Below are 16,915 nucleotides of genomic sequence, written 5' to 3' on the forward strand. Positions count from 1 at the left end.
TTTAGAAAGTTGCTTAGAATCTTAAAACTAAGCTTATCTAAGTCAGGGGTCTGCAACCTGCGGCTCCAGAGTCGCATGTGGCTCTTTGGACCCAATATAATGGCTCTTTATAGAGGCTAAAAAAGAACATGAACTAACTATGGTAATTTACTTTAATAACAAACACCAGTCAGGAGCTTTAGTGTTTTTATAATGAATATTTAAAACGAATCTTCACAACAGAATTACATTAAAAATCAGAAGTATGTTTTTAGAGCCTTTTTTCTTCGGATTAGCTTGGAAATTATGTGTTTTATCATTATTTTAAAAGCTAAAAATACCAATACACTTTTGGTTGTTCAAGATGTCAACAGAATCCCTATGACAGATATTTAATAAAAACTATAGGTTGTGTTTGATTAACTAGTCATGTAGTATTGTGCTACTCTAGTCTGATTTGGGGGAAAAATGGCTGTTTGGATATGAAAGGTTGCAGACCCCTGGTCTTAATTAACAAGAAGAAAACGTATAAGGTTCAGACTTTTTAAAATGACAAATGCAAGCATTTTTTTATCCACTCCCAAAAGATTTTTATCGTAGTATCAGTGTTTTAAGCCTCACCCATCTGACCCAAGCTGTTGCCCTCAGATGAAAGGACCTTTTTAGGATGTTCAAGAACAACCCAGAAACAAAACAAGCTTTGAGCCTGTCATGAAGTGGAAAACCATCTACGTTGAGGCCAGTTAAAGCAAGCGTGGACCAAGAGGGAGTCAGTGGCTTCATCATCAATTTGAAGCTTAAAGCAAAAATTCAGAGTTGCCCACATTGGTGAATATTTACCAAGAAAAACAATGACAAGCTAACTTTTTTTTACAGGTTGATGTTCAAAGTGAGTAATGATAAAGATACATAAGAACAGGATTGTTAAAAGCCAGCAAGGATTATATTTCTGCACAAACTTACAATTTAAAAGAAGTCATAAATTACATTAAGGTAATTTGAAAGATGTTCAGTTGGTTAAGATTAGATACAGGACCTTTACAACAAATAGATTTACATACTTTTAAAGGATTAAAATAAATGTTTTATTTTTATATAATTTGGGCTTCCAGATTATAAAACTCACTGAAGCAGGACTACAGACAATAGAATACTGTGGGAAATCAGCCCAAATTGATCAGGGCATGATTGTTTTTAACTCAAATCTTCTACTAAACCCAAAGCACCTACAATGGTTTCCCAAGGTGTCGTTAAACTGCTTCAGTGTGGTTCAATATCGGGAAGATCGCAGAAATGCCAAATTGCCATCATTCATATCTTCTATAGCATGGTTTCTTAACCCTGGTACTCAGAGTCATCTGTCAAAATTCAAACACATCTGATTCAAATGATTGCATTACATCCTCAGCAGCCATCATATGCTGCAAAATCCTAATTCCCTTTACATTACGATCAGGTATATAGCGGCAGATACACCTAAAATATTAAGGACAATGGACCCTGAGGATCAGGGTTAAGAAACCCTGAGCTATAGGATTGGTAAGCCACAAGAGTTCATGACTAAGGAGGCTAACTATTCATGCCATGTCTCTCTCTGCAATAGTTGGAGAAAACCCATCATAATTATGACTTCAATCAATTATTAAACAATTATTATTGAGATTTACAGCTATGATGATTGCATGCAATTGTCAGACAAGAGATTTCTTGCCAAAAAAAAAACACATATGTAACAAAGTAAGTTTTATTAAAATGGTATGATACATTATTGGAGCGTACATTCATTTTACAGGCACATAGATATTGCCAGCAATCTCCACTATCAATTAATTTACTAACAATCTGTGCAGCAGCTTGGGCAGCTGGCAAAGTTTCACATTTTACAACCAAGCGTGAATTTCTGATTAGCTGGATGGACGATTGCAGTACAGCAGGGCACACAGAGCTGCTGGGAGGATTTACAGTGTGCAGGCCTCCATTTGATTAGAACACTCAAAGTACAATTAAAATAAACTAGGTCATTTTTAACAGCAGCAAAGACAAACGCATGAATTTTCCACCCAAGCCAAACCAATTTGCTTTGTTAGGATAAGTCACTTTATCTAATCTGGGATGTAGTTAATGTTTGATTGTTCCTTCAAAGCAATAGAAGAAATAGGCGTAAAAAACATGAAGGCAGTGAGACTGGGCCTATTGAATGTACAGGTTTACATTGGCCCTGGAGTCACACCCCAGTTGGATTTAGTGGTGCATGTCATTAAACATAAGCACATAGGTAGCAGTGGACTTCCAGGAGGCGGTCATGTTGGCAACGTCAAATCATTTCTTGTCGGCGCGGTCAGAGCTAAATCGGAGGCTTCATTATCAAATCCAGGTTGTTTATGCCTCCACTCCCTCCAGCTCCGGGGGCAGGGGGGATTTGGGATGCTTGCTCTCGAAGTGTTGCTTGAAGGTTTTGGGGTCTGGCATCTGTGACTGAATGGAAAGAAAAATGTCATAAAATGAACCAAGTAAATATTAAACTGAACTTTAACCTATTAGGTTGTCATGTTGACCTGTAGCATCATTATATGAAGCTATTAGCCGACAAACAGCAGATTTGTTTAGCCACACCGACACTTCTATTCTTACAAATTAAGCTTTAATAAAGGCTTTTGTTTTTGACTTTCTGGGTGACAAATATGAAGCTAATGCTAAAGATCACACCAAGTGTAAAAATGTAATAAGCTAAACGCAAACAACAACCATTTGAAGGGTCAAACTACTCAAATTACAATTTTAGGATTTATTTCCAAGTAGGAGAAATGCATTTCCTAGTTTCATTTTGTCTGTTCTTCCTCTTGCATAATCCCCACAATTTTATCAAGTATTTTTAGGTGTGCTTCAAAATGCTCCATAAATAAGAGTTTGCCTGATTAACCAATGGTCTGTGGTGCCAGACGTACCTTGCAGACACTGCAGGTGAACACCAGAGCTGCTTTGGCGGCCGTTTTCTGATCATGACCTTTGGCTTTCTTCATTTCTGCCTGCTTCTTGGCATTTTTCTGCTGGGACTGAATTTTCTGGTGCCCACGTGCCATGCTGTGGGAAAAAAAGCGGATTAATTAAGGATTAATAAAGGATGTGGAAATGTTAAATCATAGATAGGAGAAGAAGCATCATAAAAGCTGAAAGAAGATGAATGAAATGGTCAACAGTCTGTTAGGTTCTAAAATACAGTACAGTTTTCTTTGGGGGCTGAGATCTGGGAGGGACTGATTGAATTTGGGGCTTTAAGATCAGACAAAAGCATAAAGGTTCAGACTATTTAAAACAGCCCTTTTAAACACAACTCTTCTGATCCTTTACATTTATTTGTATTTATGTTGATAATTTCTTAACAATGTTTTCTTCTTGTTTATCTTCCATCATCAGCTAATATTTTTCCTTTAGTCAAATCTATGTTTCATCTGTCTGTTATTTCCATGGGACGACCACTTTGCTGTAAACTAGCCTGTATTAGCTGTAGCTCTCTTCTGTCTGCAAACACCTCCTCACCTTTCTTGATGCTACAAGTGCACACTGGTGAACAGTTACATAAACAAATGAATAGATCTTATCACATCGTGTTTTGGCTCCTGTGCTGTCTGGAAACCATGCTGCAAGCTGTACCCATGCCAATTGGGGATAAATACTCGTTTCCTAGCCTTCCTCTCACCCTGAAGCACTTCTTTAAGGAGAATAACCATGCATAAAACAACACAAGTTATTTTAACATTTCTTATTAAATATCTGGGGCTAAACAATTTCATTTACACAAAAAATATATTAATGGTTTTAACTTGTAAAGATATTAGAAGCAGACTTTTCTAAACCACAACCAGGAGAACCAGGTTCAGACACATCCTTTGAGGTGTTGCTATGCAGGAATGAGGAGTCAAGACAGAAAAGCGAGCCATTACCATCTGACCTGGCCTTGGTGGAGGTTAGATTCTCCTCTGATAACAGTTGTGAGGCCATAAAGCCAAAAGGCCGGTAAATAATGAAGCATTGTTCCAGAACATTTTATTATTTTGTTGTGTTTCCAATTTTCTTTGCTATTGTAGAGAGAATTTTACAGTTCATCTAACATAATTATTCCACTAAAAGATTCTGTGAACAAGGTGCAGGACGTTTTTTTTTATCAACACTACTTTATGCTTTTTGAAGGTCTGGATAAGAGCATCCCTGAACAGTTTTTTTTTTCTGTTTTTTTTTTTACTCATTTTTCTTTTGGAGCCTTTTTAAGCCTGATGATAAAATGATTTTAGTGAAGTGGTCTTAAGTTAAATAGTTAAAATATTCCTTTTACAACAGCAACAACAAAAAGGACTTCTTAAAATTACTTTAAAACATGTACAAAAAAGGAAAATAAAAGTAGTTGATAAGCTGCACACTCTCCTTGCAGTAAGAAAGTCTTAGGTTTGTCTATAGCATCTTTGTTCTCCAGGAGAATGCATGATTCTCTCAAGGAACTCAAGCTTGCTTCCACAATCCATAGAAATGTAGCTTAGATAAACATGTCTCTCTTTAAAATATCCTGTGATGTAGGGGTGGGTGATATGGCAAAAATTTATCATAATTTATCATGATCTTGTGTGTATTTTAGAGAATGATTTGTAAATCTCTGGTCAGTGTAACCGAACCATTTCTGTATGTAAAAGAGTCCAAAAAGAAAGAAGAAGAACCGCTCTAAACAGATTTTAATATAAACAGAAGCCGTTTTGCAAACAGATGCAAAGATCATAAACATGCTAAAAGGTATACAACAACACTGCCCAAGGTGAACTCTTGAAACATAAAAGCCTTTCAATAAATACAAAACTTTGTAATACATACTTCAGTGAAGGCAATGCTGTCATTTTATTTTGAAATGTAAGAGTAATAAAATAATAAAATAGCTTTCTGAAAAGGGTCAAATAAAAATGCAAACTTAAGTGACTGTGAATATTTCTTTCAAGGGTGTTAAAGGAAAACTCCGGTCATATTCAGAATTCAAACTTCTGAAAGTACTTTAAATATAAAATTATTACATAATGTTCAATGAATAATCAGTGTTTTTTAATGAAGAGTAATTTTCATTTGAATGTGCTTTACTGGAGGCATCTATGTTTGTGAAAGAACACTACTGCCACCTACCAGTCTGTGATGTCACGATGCGGTATCGACTGTTGAGCAAGTTCCCAGTGCTGTATCTGGAGTTTGCCACAATGAGCTATAAGTCATCTTGAAACCATTCATTTTTGAAAAGTTTGCTATATATTGTGTTTTTTTTTTTGATGGCAAATCCTCCATGTTTAAGTTGGCAATAAAACCACACATTTTTTCCCACTTTTACCTGATGTATTAAAACATCCAACTGCCATGCACGTGGGCATTGTCAGCAACTTTAGCTCTTGCAAATTTCAATGGCGTTTCTATATTTAGGCAAAAATGGCCGCTGCCAGACTCTGATCATATACAGAATTATTATTTTTAATTTTTTTAACTGATTGACGCTAAATTCATTAAATCACCGCAAACGTATTAGATTTAGGTATAAATAATGATCCATTGACTATATTTCTTGCTGACCGGACTTTTCCTTAAAACAAATGCAAACTGGTTATGCCTTTTGATGCAACAATGTTGAACAAAAATTATTAAACTATAATGTTTATACCCTGATTTAAGATCAAGCAGCTTTAGAACACATTACTGTTAAGATATCTTCTTAGAGTTTTTAGCTTCCTCTAAAAAGGAGACAACTTGTCAGGTTTCTATAACAGATCTCTAGCTTAGATAACCATTTGGTCAACTTTATTTGGATTGATAGTAGCCCTTTCCAGGATGGACTGATCTCTAGCCCAATGCCTACTGTAGACAGACAGCACCCCCTCTGCAACCCTGCAGGGTTCAGCCAGTATACATTATGGGTGAATGGACATCCATTTATTGATCTAGCTCATGTTTTCATTAAAAATCCATTTGTTTTACATTTTCGTTCTCAGTAATATTTATGCAATTTAGACTGCATGATATTAGGAAAAAAACTGCAGTGGACAATATCATTACTAAATATTGCAAAGAAATATCAGCAGGGATAAATCCACAGCTGAGCTGTTAACCATTATTATCAGTGTGTCAATATGGCTTAAAATTAAATTTAGGGTCACTCGTTCTTTTTTTTTTTTATCTTCATAAAAACAAGCGGGAGCCTGATGCAAATTATGTAAATGCATTGTAAAGTATATTCACTCAATGCTAGTCTGGGGCTAATTTTGTTTGAATAAGTGCACTAATGTGTTCTAGCCTGAAAACAATCAGAGAAAAAGTCACTCTTCAGAAATAGTGAGCGGATCAGGGAACCAAGGATAACTTAATGTCGGTTCTAGGATTTCCTGATATTGGCTTCGGAGTGCAGCACATGACAAAGGTCCCTAGATCATAATTCGCTCTGGAAATTTCAATCTACACTGGGTTCTGTCTCTCTTCTTCTAGACTCTGAGATTTCGACATTTAAAGTAAACGTGGAAGGAAGTCTTTGGAAGACCGAGCAACCTTCCAGCCCTTTCTCTACAGTCCAAGTAAAAGACTCTCTCTCCCCAAATGACCGTGAGTGGGATTGCTTCACCTCATCCTCTCAAGCTTGTAGTCACCCTTGTTACTTCTGTACCTTTTATGAAAAACTTTTTCCTTCCTCTCAACTTTCCATGTTTATACCTGAATACAGGACTGAAAAGAAGGATCACTTAACAAAACCCTTATGATTTAACCTGCTTTAGAAGGGTGTCTCCCTTTTCCACAGGATTATGTAAGCCCTAAAATATCATGGCGGGAAAAAAAGTCCCTTTTCTTCAACCAGCCAACGTCTGTAGCAGCTTGTCTTCATAGGGCTTACTGGCACGGTACCTATCTTCCACTGTCAATGGGCAAGAGCCAGGGTCCAGGTTACACAGTTTACTGGTCCACCATGGAGAAACAAACCCTGCATCAAAACACCTTGAACTGGCATGTTTCGGATTTCTGGATAGAAGCTGCAGACCCAAAGAAAACTCATGCATGCATGGGCAGAACAGGCAAAAAGACATCAGATCCTGATTTAACTCCAGGACCTTCTTGCTGTGAGGCAAAAGTGCTAAAAACTGTCTAATATATGTAATCTTATATTAAAATTATTGAAATTAACTTATTTGTGTAATATCTCTTAACTGTATAACCACATAAAAAAAACCTCAAAGTTTAAAGCTCTCTGTGTAATGAATCAACATATTAAGTAACATTTACTTCCTGTATTAAAAGGAAATCTGATAAATGGGAGCTTTTCGATTATAATCAAATTTATGATAGACTTATACCTGTAACTTAAAAGTTGTTAGAGAAAACTAATTATTAAAAAAAAAAAACAATAAAATAAATCCTGCATTTAAACTCCAGACTTTAAACTCAGACATTAAGTGACTCCAACCTGTTGTCATTACAACTTTTATCAGTCCCTGTTATTTGATCTAACCTTTGTATTTGGTCATAAGTGACAACGTTTGACAGTTCCTTAGAATAGCTCATCTTAAACAGTTCCTTTGGGCATGGTGATAAATTATCCATAAATAAATGGGTAGTTTCGGTGTATCTTATTAACAGTAGAGTAACTAATTAGCATTATACATGTAGCAAGCATTAGCTAACTGAAGGTGTTCTTTCATAATAAACCAAACTAAAACATTGTTTCCAGCACCAAGGAAACGTGTTTCCACATATATCTTCTGAGGTTTCTTGACGACCGAAATTAACACCTTTTCTGTTATTTATTTCGAGCTGTTAGCAGTTAAGAGACGGTTATTAGCTTAATGTGTGAAAACCTGGTTAACCACATGAAGTTAACTTACCTAAAAGCTTTCGTAAGCTATTAACATTGCCTACCTAACACTAAAAGCCAAGGTTATTAATGAAGACATAATACATTACCTTTGAAACACGAAAGAACGTGTCGTTTGTAACTCAGAAATGTGACAGCTGCTGATTTCCCAGGGGCAAGGAGTTACCGTCTATGCTACGTTCAAAGACTCTCGCAAGACTAAAAAATGCTGGCAGTCGCATTTTCCAAATCTTGTACTGATAAGACCATTAGGACAAAATGTCACTGAAGTTTTATGATTATGAAAACTAATTATTTTCTATAGTATAATAAAGTAAAATAACGTTTCGACGTGACTCATGATGGACATTGTCAAGTTTTGACTTTTTTTTCGATGTTTGGAGGGGACCGTGAAAGCAGCAGAAAACATTGGCGGAAATAGCCTTCCTGGGAAACAACTACTTAGCAGATGGAATGCTGCCCCCTTGTGGCGCACATTGTTTGCTTCGCATTCTGATTCTTTCTTTCTTTCTTTCTTTCTTTCTTTCTTTCTTTCTTTCTTTCTTTCTTTCTTTCTTTCTTTCTTTCTTTCTTTCTTTCTTTGTTCTACAGTAAAACGTTTCAAAACAATTTTTTCTTTTTTTCCAAATAAAAATAGATGAGCAAATAACACAATATCGCAGTATACACCATTGCGCTCCCATAAAAGAAAATATTAAATTTAGACTAGTAATTCAAATAACACAAACTGAAAATCGTAATAATGAATTAAAAAAAAACACTAAATTATGATCTAGCAAAATCAAAATATTGATTTTGAATATCAATAATAACATTCATTAATTAATTAATAAATAATTCTAGAAAAAAAAAAAAACCTTTCACTTAGGAGGCAACATTGAATTACAATTATTTTCACATGCTGTTGTGTAAATGCTTTAGTCCAGATATGGAGGAAGAGATCCCTTAGGAGACCATCCGCCACCTCATCAGAAGCATACCCAGGCGTTTTAGGGAGGCCACACGCAATACTGAGCCTCATTTTGAGCTCTTGTATCAGCCTTGTTTTTTTTGTTGTTCTTGTTTTTTTTTTTTTTCAACTTTAAAATTGTCTTTGACTCCAAATCCAGGCCTTCATTAAATAATCAATAATGATTTTGTGTGTGATGTTGTTGTCAGTACATTCAACTTTGTACAGAACAAAGTATTAAAAAATGAGAATATTTCATTTTCACTTATTCATGTGTTATCATTTTAGCTTTCAAAATAGGAAACAGAAAAAGATTCTTAAAGACGAAGTATGGATTTTCTTTCATAGGATATTATTTGATTTGGAAAAAACAAATCACATAACTGCACAGCTAATGACAAGAAAAGCAGACCTAAAAAGTATTTCTGATATTTTCAAAGTTTTGAAAATTTTATCAAATATTCTTGAAAAAAACTTTCAAAAGCTTCTAAAATTGACGCTTGGTATTACACTGCATTAGTTGCTTCCTTATGTCCCTCTAGACAGTTATTCAGAGCCATTGCAGAGAATCTAAAGAGCCACTTGTGGCTCCACAGGTCTCTCTAGAACAAGACAAATAAAAAAGATAATGAAACTGTCTTTCTTTAAATATAAAAATCATGTAAGACTTTTTAAATTAAACATATTAGATTTTCAGTGATTTTACCGAATTCAAACTAATTTTTATTAAAATATTCCATAATATGTTTGTTGTTGAACAAAACTAAAAAAATAAAATTGTCAAAGCCTTTAATTGCAGGAAAAGGTGTTTTTTTTTTAAGTTTAGATGATAGTGAGATGAATAAAGTATGAGTTAACATTTTCCAGATTGGTATGCACACACACATAAAAAAACAAACATCTAAACATGAGACTTATACATTAGAGCTTCCCTTGGACTTACACTAGAGGGCATCTGTGCAGTAGGACTACAGTCCAATACTGCTAACTTGGTGACATTTGTTTTGAATCCCAACAACAAAAAGTAAACATAAGTGGCTGAAATGACTGCATTAGATCTTCATCTCAACTTTCTGTGGGACAGTGGTTTGGATCTGTGGGTGGGAACAGTGGAGCTCTTCATAGACTCTCCGCATTTGACTAAATTCAGCTAATATGTAAATAAAGCCCAGCTCCAGTTATCACATGAGTCAAACAGAGACAAGCTGTCTGGATCAACATCAGGAAGATTCACTCAGAGTATATTCTAATATATACATTTTTTTTAATGACCAATTGTGGGATCTTCTTGGCAGATGGGTGTGAATATTTCCTTATAGGAGAAACCTTATCATTGTGAGAAAACTCTCCTGTATTTCTCTGCATCCTCCTCCGCCACCCCCCCACCCACACACACACACGCACTATCACACCTCTGCTTTTTCACTTCTTTTGTCAACGAGGGGGAGAAAATATCTCTCTCGAGAGAAGGATGTGATTATGTTTTAAAGAACAGAGTCAAAAGTGGAAACAAAGAAAGAAGGGAAGGGGAGGAAAGATGAGAAAAGCCACAGACTGCTCAGGATCCCCCTTCACCACCCTGGAGGATGTTGTGCATGGACTTGCTTGCTTAAAGGTTTTGGGGTGGGGTTGTCCAGCCTTAGGGCTTGAGTGAAAGCAAATCTTGCAGGTGTCAGCTATTGAGTAGCGTAGGGGAGAGTATTATCTGGCAGGGCTTTGTGGTTATGAATGAGCAGGGGCTTGCCACAGACAGCCAGATTCTTTATCCCCTCCTATTTGGTTCCAGTTTGTTTTATAAGATTTTTGCAGGAGGCCACAGAGACACCAAACAGCATCTGTCAGGACTGAATGTGACCTCCCTGCTTTCATACAGGCTGTTGAAGGAAGAGGAAGTAGGATTTCACCTTCCCTGTCAGACACTTCCTCTCTCTCTTTCTCTCTCATGCTCCCACTTTCCCTTTTTTTTCCAAACTAACAGGTTTTGCCACAGGTTGCTGTTGCTGCAACATGCCACAATGCTGCCCGACCAGTCAGGCTGTACACAAGGCCTGATCAGGATGAGTAGTGCACCCACGTGGATGGGAAGAAACTGAATAAAATTAACCATTTAACCATGGATGACCTCTGAGTGGTTTGGGGTCATTGTAGCCGAGCCAGAGAGGGAGAACCATGTCTTTAGGGGGAGAAAAGGTTCATTCCATACCTGAAAACCACTGAAACACAGGGAGAGGCAAGGTTTTAGGGTCAGTCAGATGTAACCCAGTGGGACAGAGGGTGATTGTGAAGGTGGTGACAGCTCACTAACAGCAGCAGCTCTCTGATTTTTGTGCAAGTTGTGTCTGTTTGTGGGTGAAGTCAGCAGAATTTCAATCTTCCAGACAGGTTATTCCTGCCTGACCAAGCAACTAAACTGTTATGATAATGCATCTATCATATACAAAGCTCACTCTACTGTAAATATATTCTAAACTATTCATGATGAAGCTCTTAAATACAAAAAGATTAAAAGATTTATGAAGCATGGTTCTGTTGATATGTTATAAGATGCTAATACCTTATCATTATCTTTATACTGTTTCAACCTTTTCCACACGTTTTTGCTACATTAGCATCACAAACTAGAGTATAGATGATTCTGACTTTATATGACTTGGGTAAAACAGTTTTTATAGTTTTTATAGTTTTTCCCATCCTACCCAGACTCTAATCCATAATACCTGATCTCCGTCAGACAGCATGGAGCTTTTGTCCAATGAACAAACTTAGAATTAGGTCTAGACTTTGACTAGGCCGTTCTAACACATGGACGTGCTTTGATCTAAACCAGATGTCTGCAACTTTCAAAATCCAAAGAATCCTTTTTGCCTCGAGGCCAGCTTAATAAAAGCTGTTTAAAGCTAAAAAAATATTGAAGCTTTGTTGACTAATTATGATCTTTTATCAAAATACAACTTCTTATCTTTGTTAAATATCTGCTATAGGAAATCTGCTTCCATTTTTAAACAAGCAACAGTATATTTGTGTTTTAAGTTTTAAAATAAGGAAAACCATAACACCTTTCATAAAGATTAAACAGATTTTCCTCCATAAAATTTTATCTGATATAGAAAAAAACCCCACATAATTTCTAACCTAACAACAAAAAAGGTTGTTCTTAAAACATATTTTTGAATATTTTAATATAATTCTGTTGTGAAAATTCAACCAAATATTTCTTTATATAATTTTTGAGGCCACACTTATGTTGCTCCTGTAAACATATGCAGCAAAAAAAACACATTTTTCTGAGAGCTACATGATCAATGTGAAATTATTAAAGTAAATTAGATAGATGAAAACGTCTAAATGAACCGCATAAAATGCATGAACTGATTGAAATAGAATCGTTATTACTCAGGTTTACAGTTTGTGTTACATTAGGATGCTTACTATTAAAAAAAGCTTTCTTTATTTACATAACTGTTGAAAAGGATCTTTTATTTTATCAAGAAAATATTAAAAAAAGGTAAACAGAAGTTGAGACTTTAGTTATGATGGCCTTGATTGGACAAATTGTATATAGGTGATTATATCCATACATGCATTTAACTTTAAGTCCTCTGATCTTCGCTAGGTGTTTATTTATAATCAAACATCTTGATCTTCATCTCAAACCCTTCTCACTAAACAGCACAAGTCTCCATCCCTGTGGTGCCATTCAGATACCTAAGGTTGGCCAAGTCCAGACAAGATTCTCCCACTGTGAAAAACACTCCTGGTATGTAGGATACACCTTTCACCTCTGTCATAGAACGAGTATCTGCTCACAAACTCCAGCTCAGGGGGAAGGTATTTGGAGGCCTCGTGGCCCCTCACTCTCACGTCTTGCCCATGCCTGCCTGTGACAGCTTATACGGCGGACGCTCTCACTCTTTCAGCTGTCCTGCCCCCACACGACGGACATTCCTGCAGATGGAGGTGATGCAGGGAAATAAGAAGATAAGGGGGGAAACTTTAAATATATTTTGATTTGTCAAGCAGAGCTTTTTTTTTCCTTCTGAGTATAGTTAACAATGCATCTCTGTATTAAATAATAGTGGGTAGAACAATGCATGGAGACTGAGAGCAAAAACAATACCATACAGTATCAAAGCTGATTCTACAGAACAAGCTGAGGGCAGTTAAACTGATGCTGTCAAGTCATATGAGACATTTGTTTTTTTCCATTTTTAAACAATGATGTGTCCTTTACCTAAAGACTACACAGGCAAATTTTCAATGTGCAGTGGAAAAGCTTGTATAAACAATATTACAGAATTATATGCAGCGTTTCCCAAGATGCATCCATTTTTAACCAATTTTACTGCATACATTTGCTTGTTTTAATTTAGATAAAGAATAAAACTAATATCTTCGCTAACTTTTCAGCTTCTCTTACACAAATGAACCAAATTTTTGGGGTTTTTTTTGTAATCCAAAGAACTTTCCAAATTGTTGTTAAAAAGTAGTTCTTGTTGTATCCATGTGTAAAGCAAACAGACTTCAGAGTAATAACACAGCCTGCTACTCAGTGCTGCTTTATGTATTCAGAAACCAGTTTTTAAAGGTTTTAAAGCTTTTGTTTCTGCAAGTCTTTTTGCGTCTGTTTTCACATTTAAAGTCAGACATTTTTATGACAAAGAAATCTTAAAAAATGAGCTCTAGATGAGTCAGAATATATGAAGAACATCTTTGAACATTAGTTTTCAGGCTACAGATTCTCAATCAGATGTAAATTCAGACTATGACTGGACATTTCTGGCACATGGATAATCTATAAATAGTTTTTTATCCACGATTAAACTGAATGAGGCTCCATCAGCTTTGATCTACTCCTTTGTGCCATTTAAAGAAAACTGACCCCACAGCATCATGCAGCCACCACCATGTTTTATTATATATATTTGTATATTGCAGAGAGTAAACGTAATTTCATTTCCCTTGTATGTCTTGTACATATGAAGAAAATGACAATAAAAGCTGACTTGACTTGATGTTTTACTTTGGGGATAACTCTTTACGATCACAGTGATGTTCATTGTTAGCTTAATGTAAGACATAGCATTTTCAATGTACATTAAGATATATAACTTTGTTCTCATCTTACACCAGACCTTCTTCAACGTATTTCTATATATTCTTTAGTCAAGTGTAAATAAGACTTTTTATAGTATCTCCCAACAATTCTTTATGTTCCACCCTCGGTGGGCAGTTTTTTAAATTTTTTCTTATTTGATGTGCTTCAAATCAAAGCCGTAATGCACAATGGGAATCAATTCCTACTTCTTAGCTCATTAAAAACACTCAAAAAGGATGAAATAGAAGAAAAGTTTTAACTGTTTAATTTGAGATGTAAATGTGATTCTTCTAAGGTATTTTATGTCTGATTGCATATATATATAATTGTTAGTTTAGCCAAAATATAGGCTAAATAAACTGAATGAATAAAAATAAGAAATACAAAAGCAAAGTCTTGAAACTATGAGTGTTTTAGGTTAAAATTTAAACTGCATGAGAAAACAAAGCAGTATAAAAGTAAATTAACCTATCTTTGTAGTGCCAGTGTGAACTGTGTGTGTGGTTTCATCAATAGTTTAAAATCTCTGTGCCATTTTTTTCATGTCTTCAAAGAAGTAGTCAGTTTTTTCAATACATGTAGAATTTCCAATGACTAATTGAAGCACAGACCCTAACAGATCCCTGTGTTTGATTTAACTGGGAAACTATGAAATAGTAGAAACAGAGTAAAAAAAAAAAAAAAAAAAAACTTGAACAGAGCAGCTTAACTTCCTTTTCTTTGTCTGTTTTGTTGATCTCTCTTTAGCTTGCTGCAGCAGAAAGAAAAGAACCCCACCTGTATTTATCTAGCAATCCTGCTCTAATACACACACACATCTACAGAATGAGCTCAGGTGCTGTGGAAAGCAAATTGGACAAGGGAGGATAGCGGGTGATCTTCAGCAAAGCCGGCAAACGTGGACACTCTCTTACTCCTGCTGACGGTTAAACTAAACCTAAAACAGAATTCAGTGTATTTCCATATAGAGACTGAAGGCATTCATAAACAAAATTCATTCAAGTCGTTTTGAAATGCAAACCCTTTCACAAAAACTTGTCTGAAAAGTGCATGGCAGCATTTTACCAATCTAAAACTTTGTCTTTGCACCACTCAAAGATTATTTGATCCATTTAATCAATTAGAAATTATATAAAAAAGATACATAAAAAAAAACAATGGTATAAGACAGAAAAGGGGTAAAATGACTAATTTAGTATAATTGATCACAAATGATTGAACCCCACCTCAGGTATACTCACTGCATCACAGAGACACACATTCATCCATTGTTTGCTAAAGTCGGGGTAATCCCAAGCACTGGGATCTCTTCACACAATAGCTTCATTAAGAGGACAATGGCTTTGTATGAGCTAATGACAGGGCTCCTGGCCTCCTGCAGGCCTGGGGTCGGCTCTGAAACTACTCTAAAAACACACAGGTCAGTCATTGAAAACATCTGAGGGTTAAAAGGTGAAATTGGTAGATGTGAATAAAGTCAAACATTTTAATCTGATAAATTGTGTTTTATTGTTATTTTTCAAATTTATGGAAAGGAATATGGGGAAGAAATTGGTTTTATATACTAACGAAATAATAAATAAATATTAATTTCACCCCTTTGCCATTATGTACCTTTTCGGCTATCCAAAGGATGGTGGATCTTTTTGAGCTTTTGCCATTTCACATGTTTCAACTTCTGTTTATTTTTTTATATTCATCTTGGTAAAATGAAATGGTCTGGACAGAAAGTTGATGCTCATACTTGACGTGGACATTTCTTACAGCCCGTGTGAACATTTATACTCACAAGGTCAAAGCTTTTGAAATAATCATTTCCATGATCTACTTTCTAAGATTCAAACACATTGGGTACCTATAATTATTTTGGTTTGATCTCTGTTCTTAAATGTATTTTATTTTGCTTTATTTTATCACATTTTGAAAAAGATTATTTAGCAATAAATTGTAACCACTGCAACACAAATTATATCCAGCTTTCATTTTTTGTAACCACTATCTATCCACTAAACCAATGGGTCACCCCCGTGATGCACCAAGGGGCCCTCAAGGACCACATGGAGTGCCCTCAGCATCTTATGAAAACAGAGCAACTTACCAGTGGACTAAGTTTGAATGTTATTTTTTGCTGCTGCTGTTATGCTTTATCATTTATAGAGTGTTTCATCATATCAGTCATTTAAAACATATAAGCATTTACAGGGATTTGAAAATGACAATATCTAGAGGCAAATTAGAAATGTAAAGAAACAATAGAAATATGTTTATTATCTATGAAGTTTAGGTGAACACGGACTCCTCCAGTTCATAGGTCAATATTAGTAGCCCATCCTGTGACTCAGTACCCATGAAGTAGCTCCTATTCATAAAAAGGTTGGTAACCCTGCACTAAACTATATCAACAGTTTCAGTCCCACAGAGGTGCTTGAAATTATAAAAAGAAACTGTATATTTCTTTTTAGTGAAACTATGAGGTAACAGAGGTTCTTGTTTTTGTTTAAGATACCTTGTTCCCTTGGATTGTTGAAAACCTGGGTTTGGTATGATATCATTAAGGTTTGAGTTAAATATCATTCAAAGCAATCATTAAACTTTACATTCCTAATTAGAAAATGGTAAATGGCCCGTACTTATATAGCGCATTTTTTCAAGTCAGGAGACTTGACCAAAGCCCTTTACACTACATTCAGTCATTCACCCATTCACGCAAACACTCACACACTGAAGGTGGCAAGCTACACTACAGCCACAGCTGCTCTGGGGCTCACTGACAGAAGTGGGGCTGCCATACACTGGCACCACCGGGCTCTCTGACCACCATCAGTAGACAATGCAGGTGAAGTGTCTTCCCCAAGGACAACACGACACTGAAAGTCGGAGGCTAGAACCGTCAATCCTTCTACCAAATCCATATGATATACATATATGTATATCATAAAGGTTTGTTTGTTTTGCTTTATGTATAAATATGAAAAACAAAATAATTACAAAGTAACAAATTCTGGCAACAGAATTTACT

The 16,915-nt window shown here is 35.7% G+C and overlaps 1 protein-coding gene across 2 annotated transcripts in view; it reads right to left on the bottom strand.

The window, feature by feature from the left end:
* Window positions 1-1,711: 1,711 nt before the first annotated feature.
* LOC107088369 (zinc finger protein 706-like) overlaps window positions 1,712-16,915 on the bottom strand; it is a 16,125-nt gene continuing 921 nt past the window's right edge. The window contains exons 1-3 of one of the 2 annotated variants that reach the window (XM_015380497.1): window positions 7,942-8,091; window positions 2,925-3,060; window positions 1,713-2,454 (exon numbers count right to left, since the gene is read on the bottom strand). In XM_015380497.1, the coding sequence (XP_015235983.1) occupies window positions 2,359-2,454; window positions 2,925-3,059 (231 nt within the window). In that variant the 5' untranslated portion in view covers window position 3,060; window positions 7,942-8,091 and the 3' untranslated portion in view covers window positions 1,713-2,358. Of the gene's footprint in view, window positions 2,455-2,924; window positions 3,061-7,941; window positions 8,092-16,915 lie in introns of those variants that run through there. The other variant, XM_015380496.1, reaches the window with a different exon arrangement.

The sequence above is a fragment of the Cyprinodon variegatus genome, unplaced genomic scaffold (assembly GCF_000732505.1).
Source record: "Cyprinodon variegatus isolate N-32 unplaced genomic scaffold, C_variegatus-1.0 Scaffold216, whole genome shotgun sequence".
In the NCBI taxonomy this organism is placed as follows: domain Eukaryota; kingdom Metazoa; phylum Chordata; class Actinopteri; order Cyprinodontiformes; family Cyprinodontidae; genus Cyprinodon; species Cyprinodon variegatus.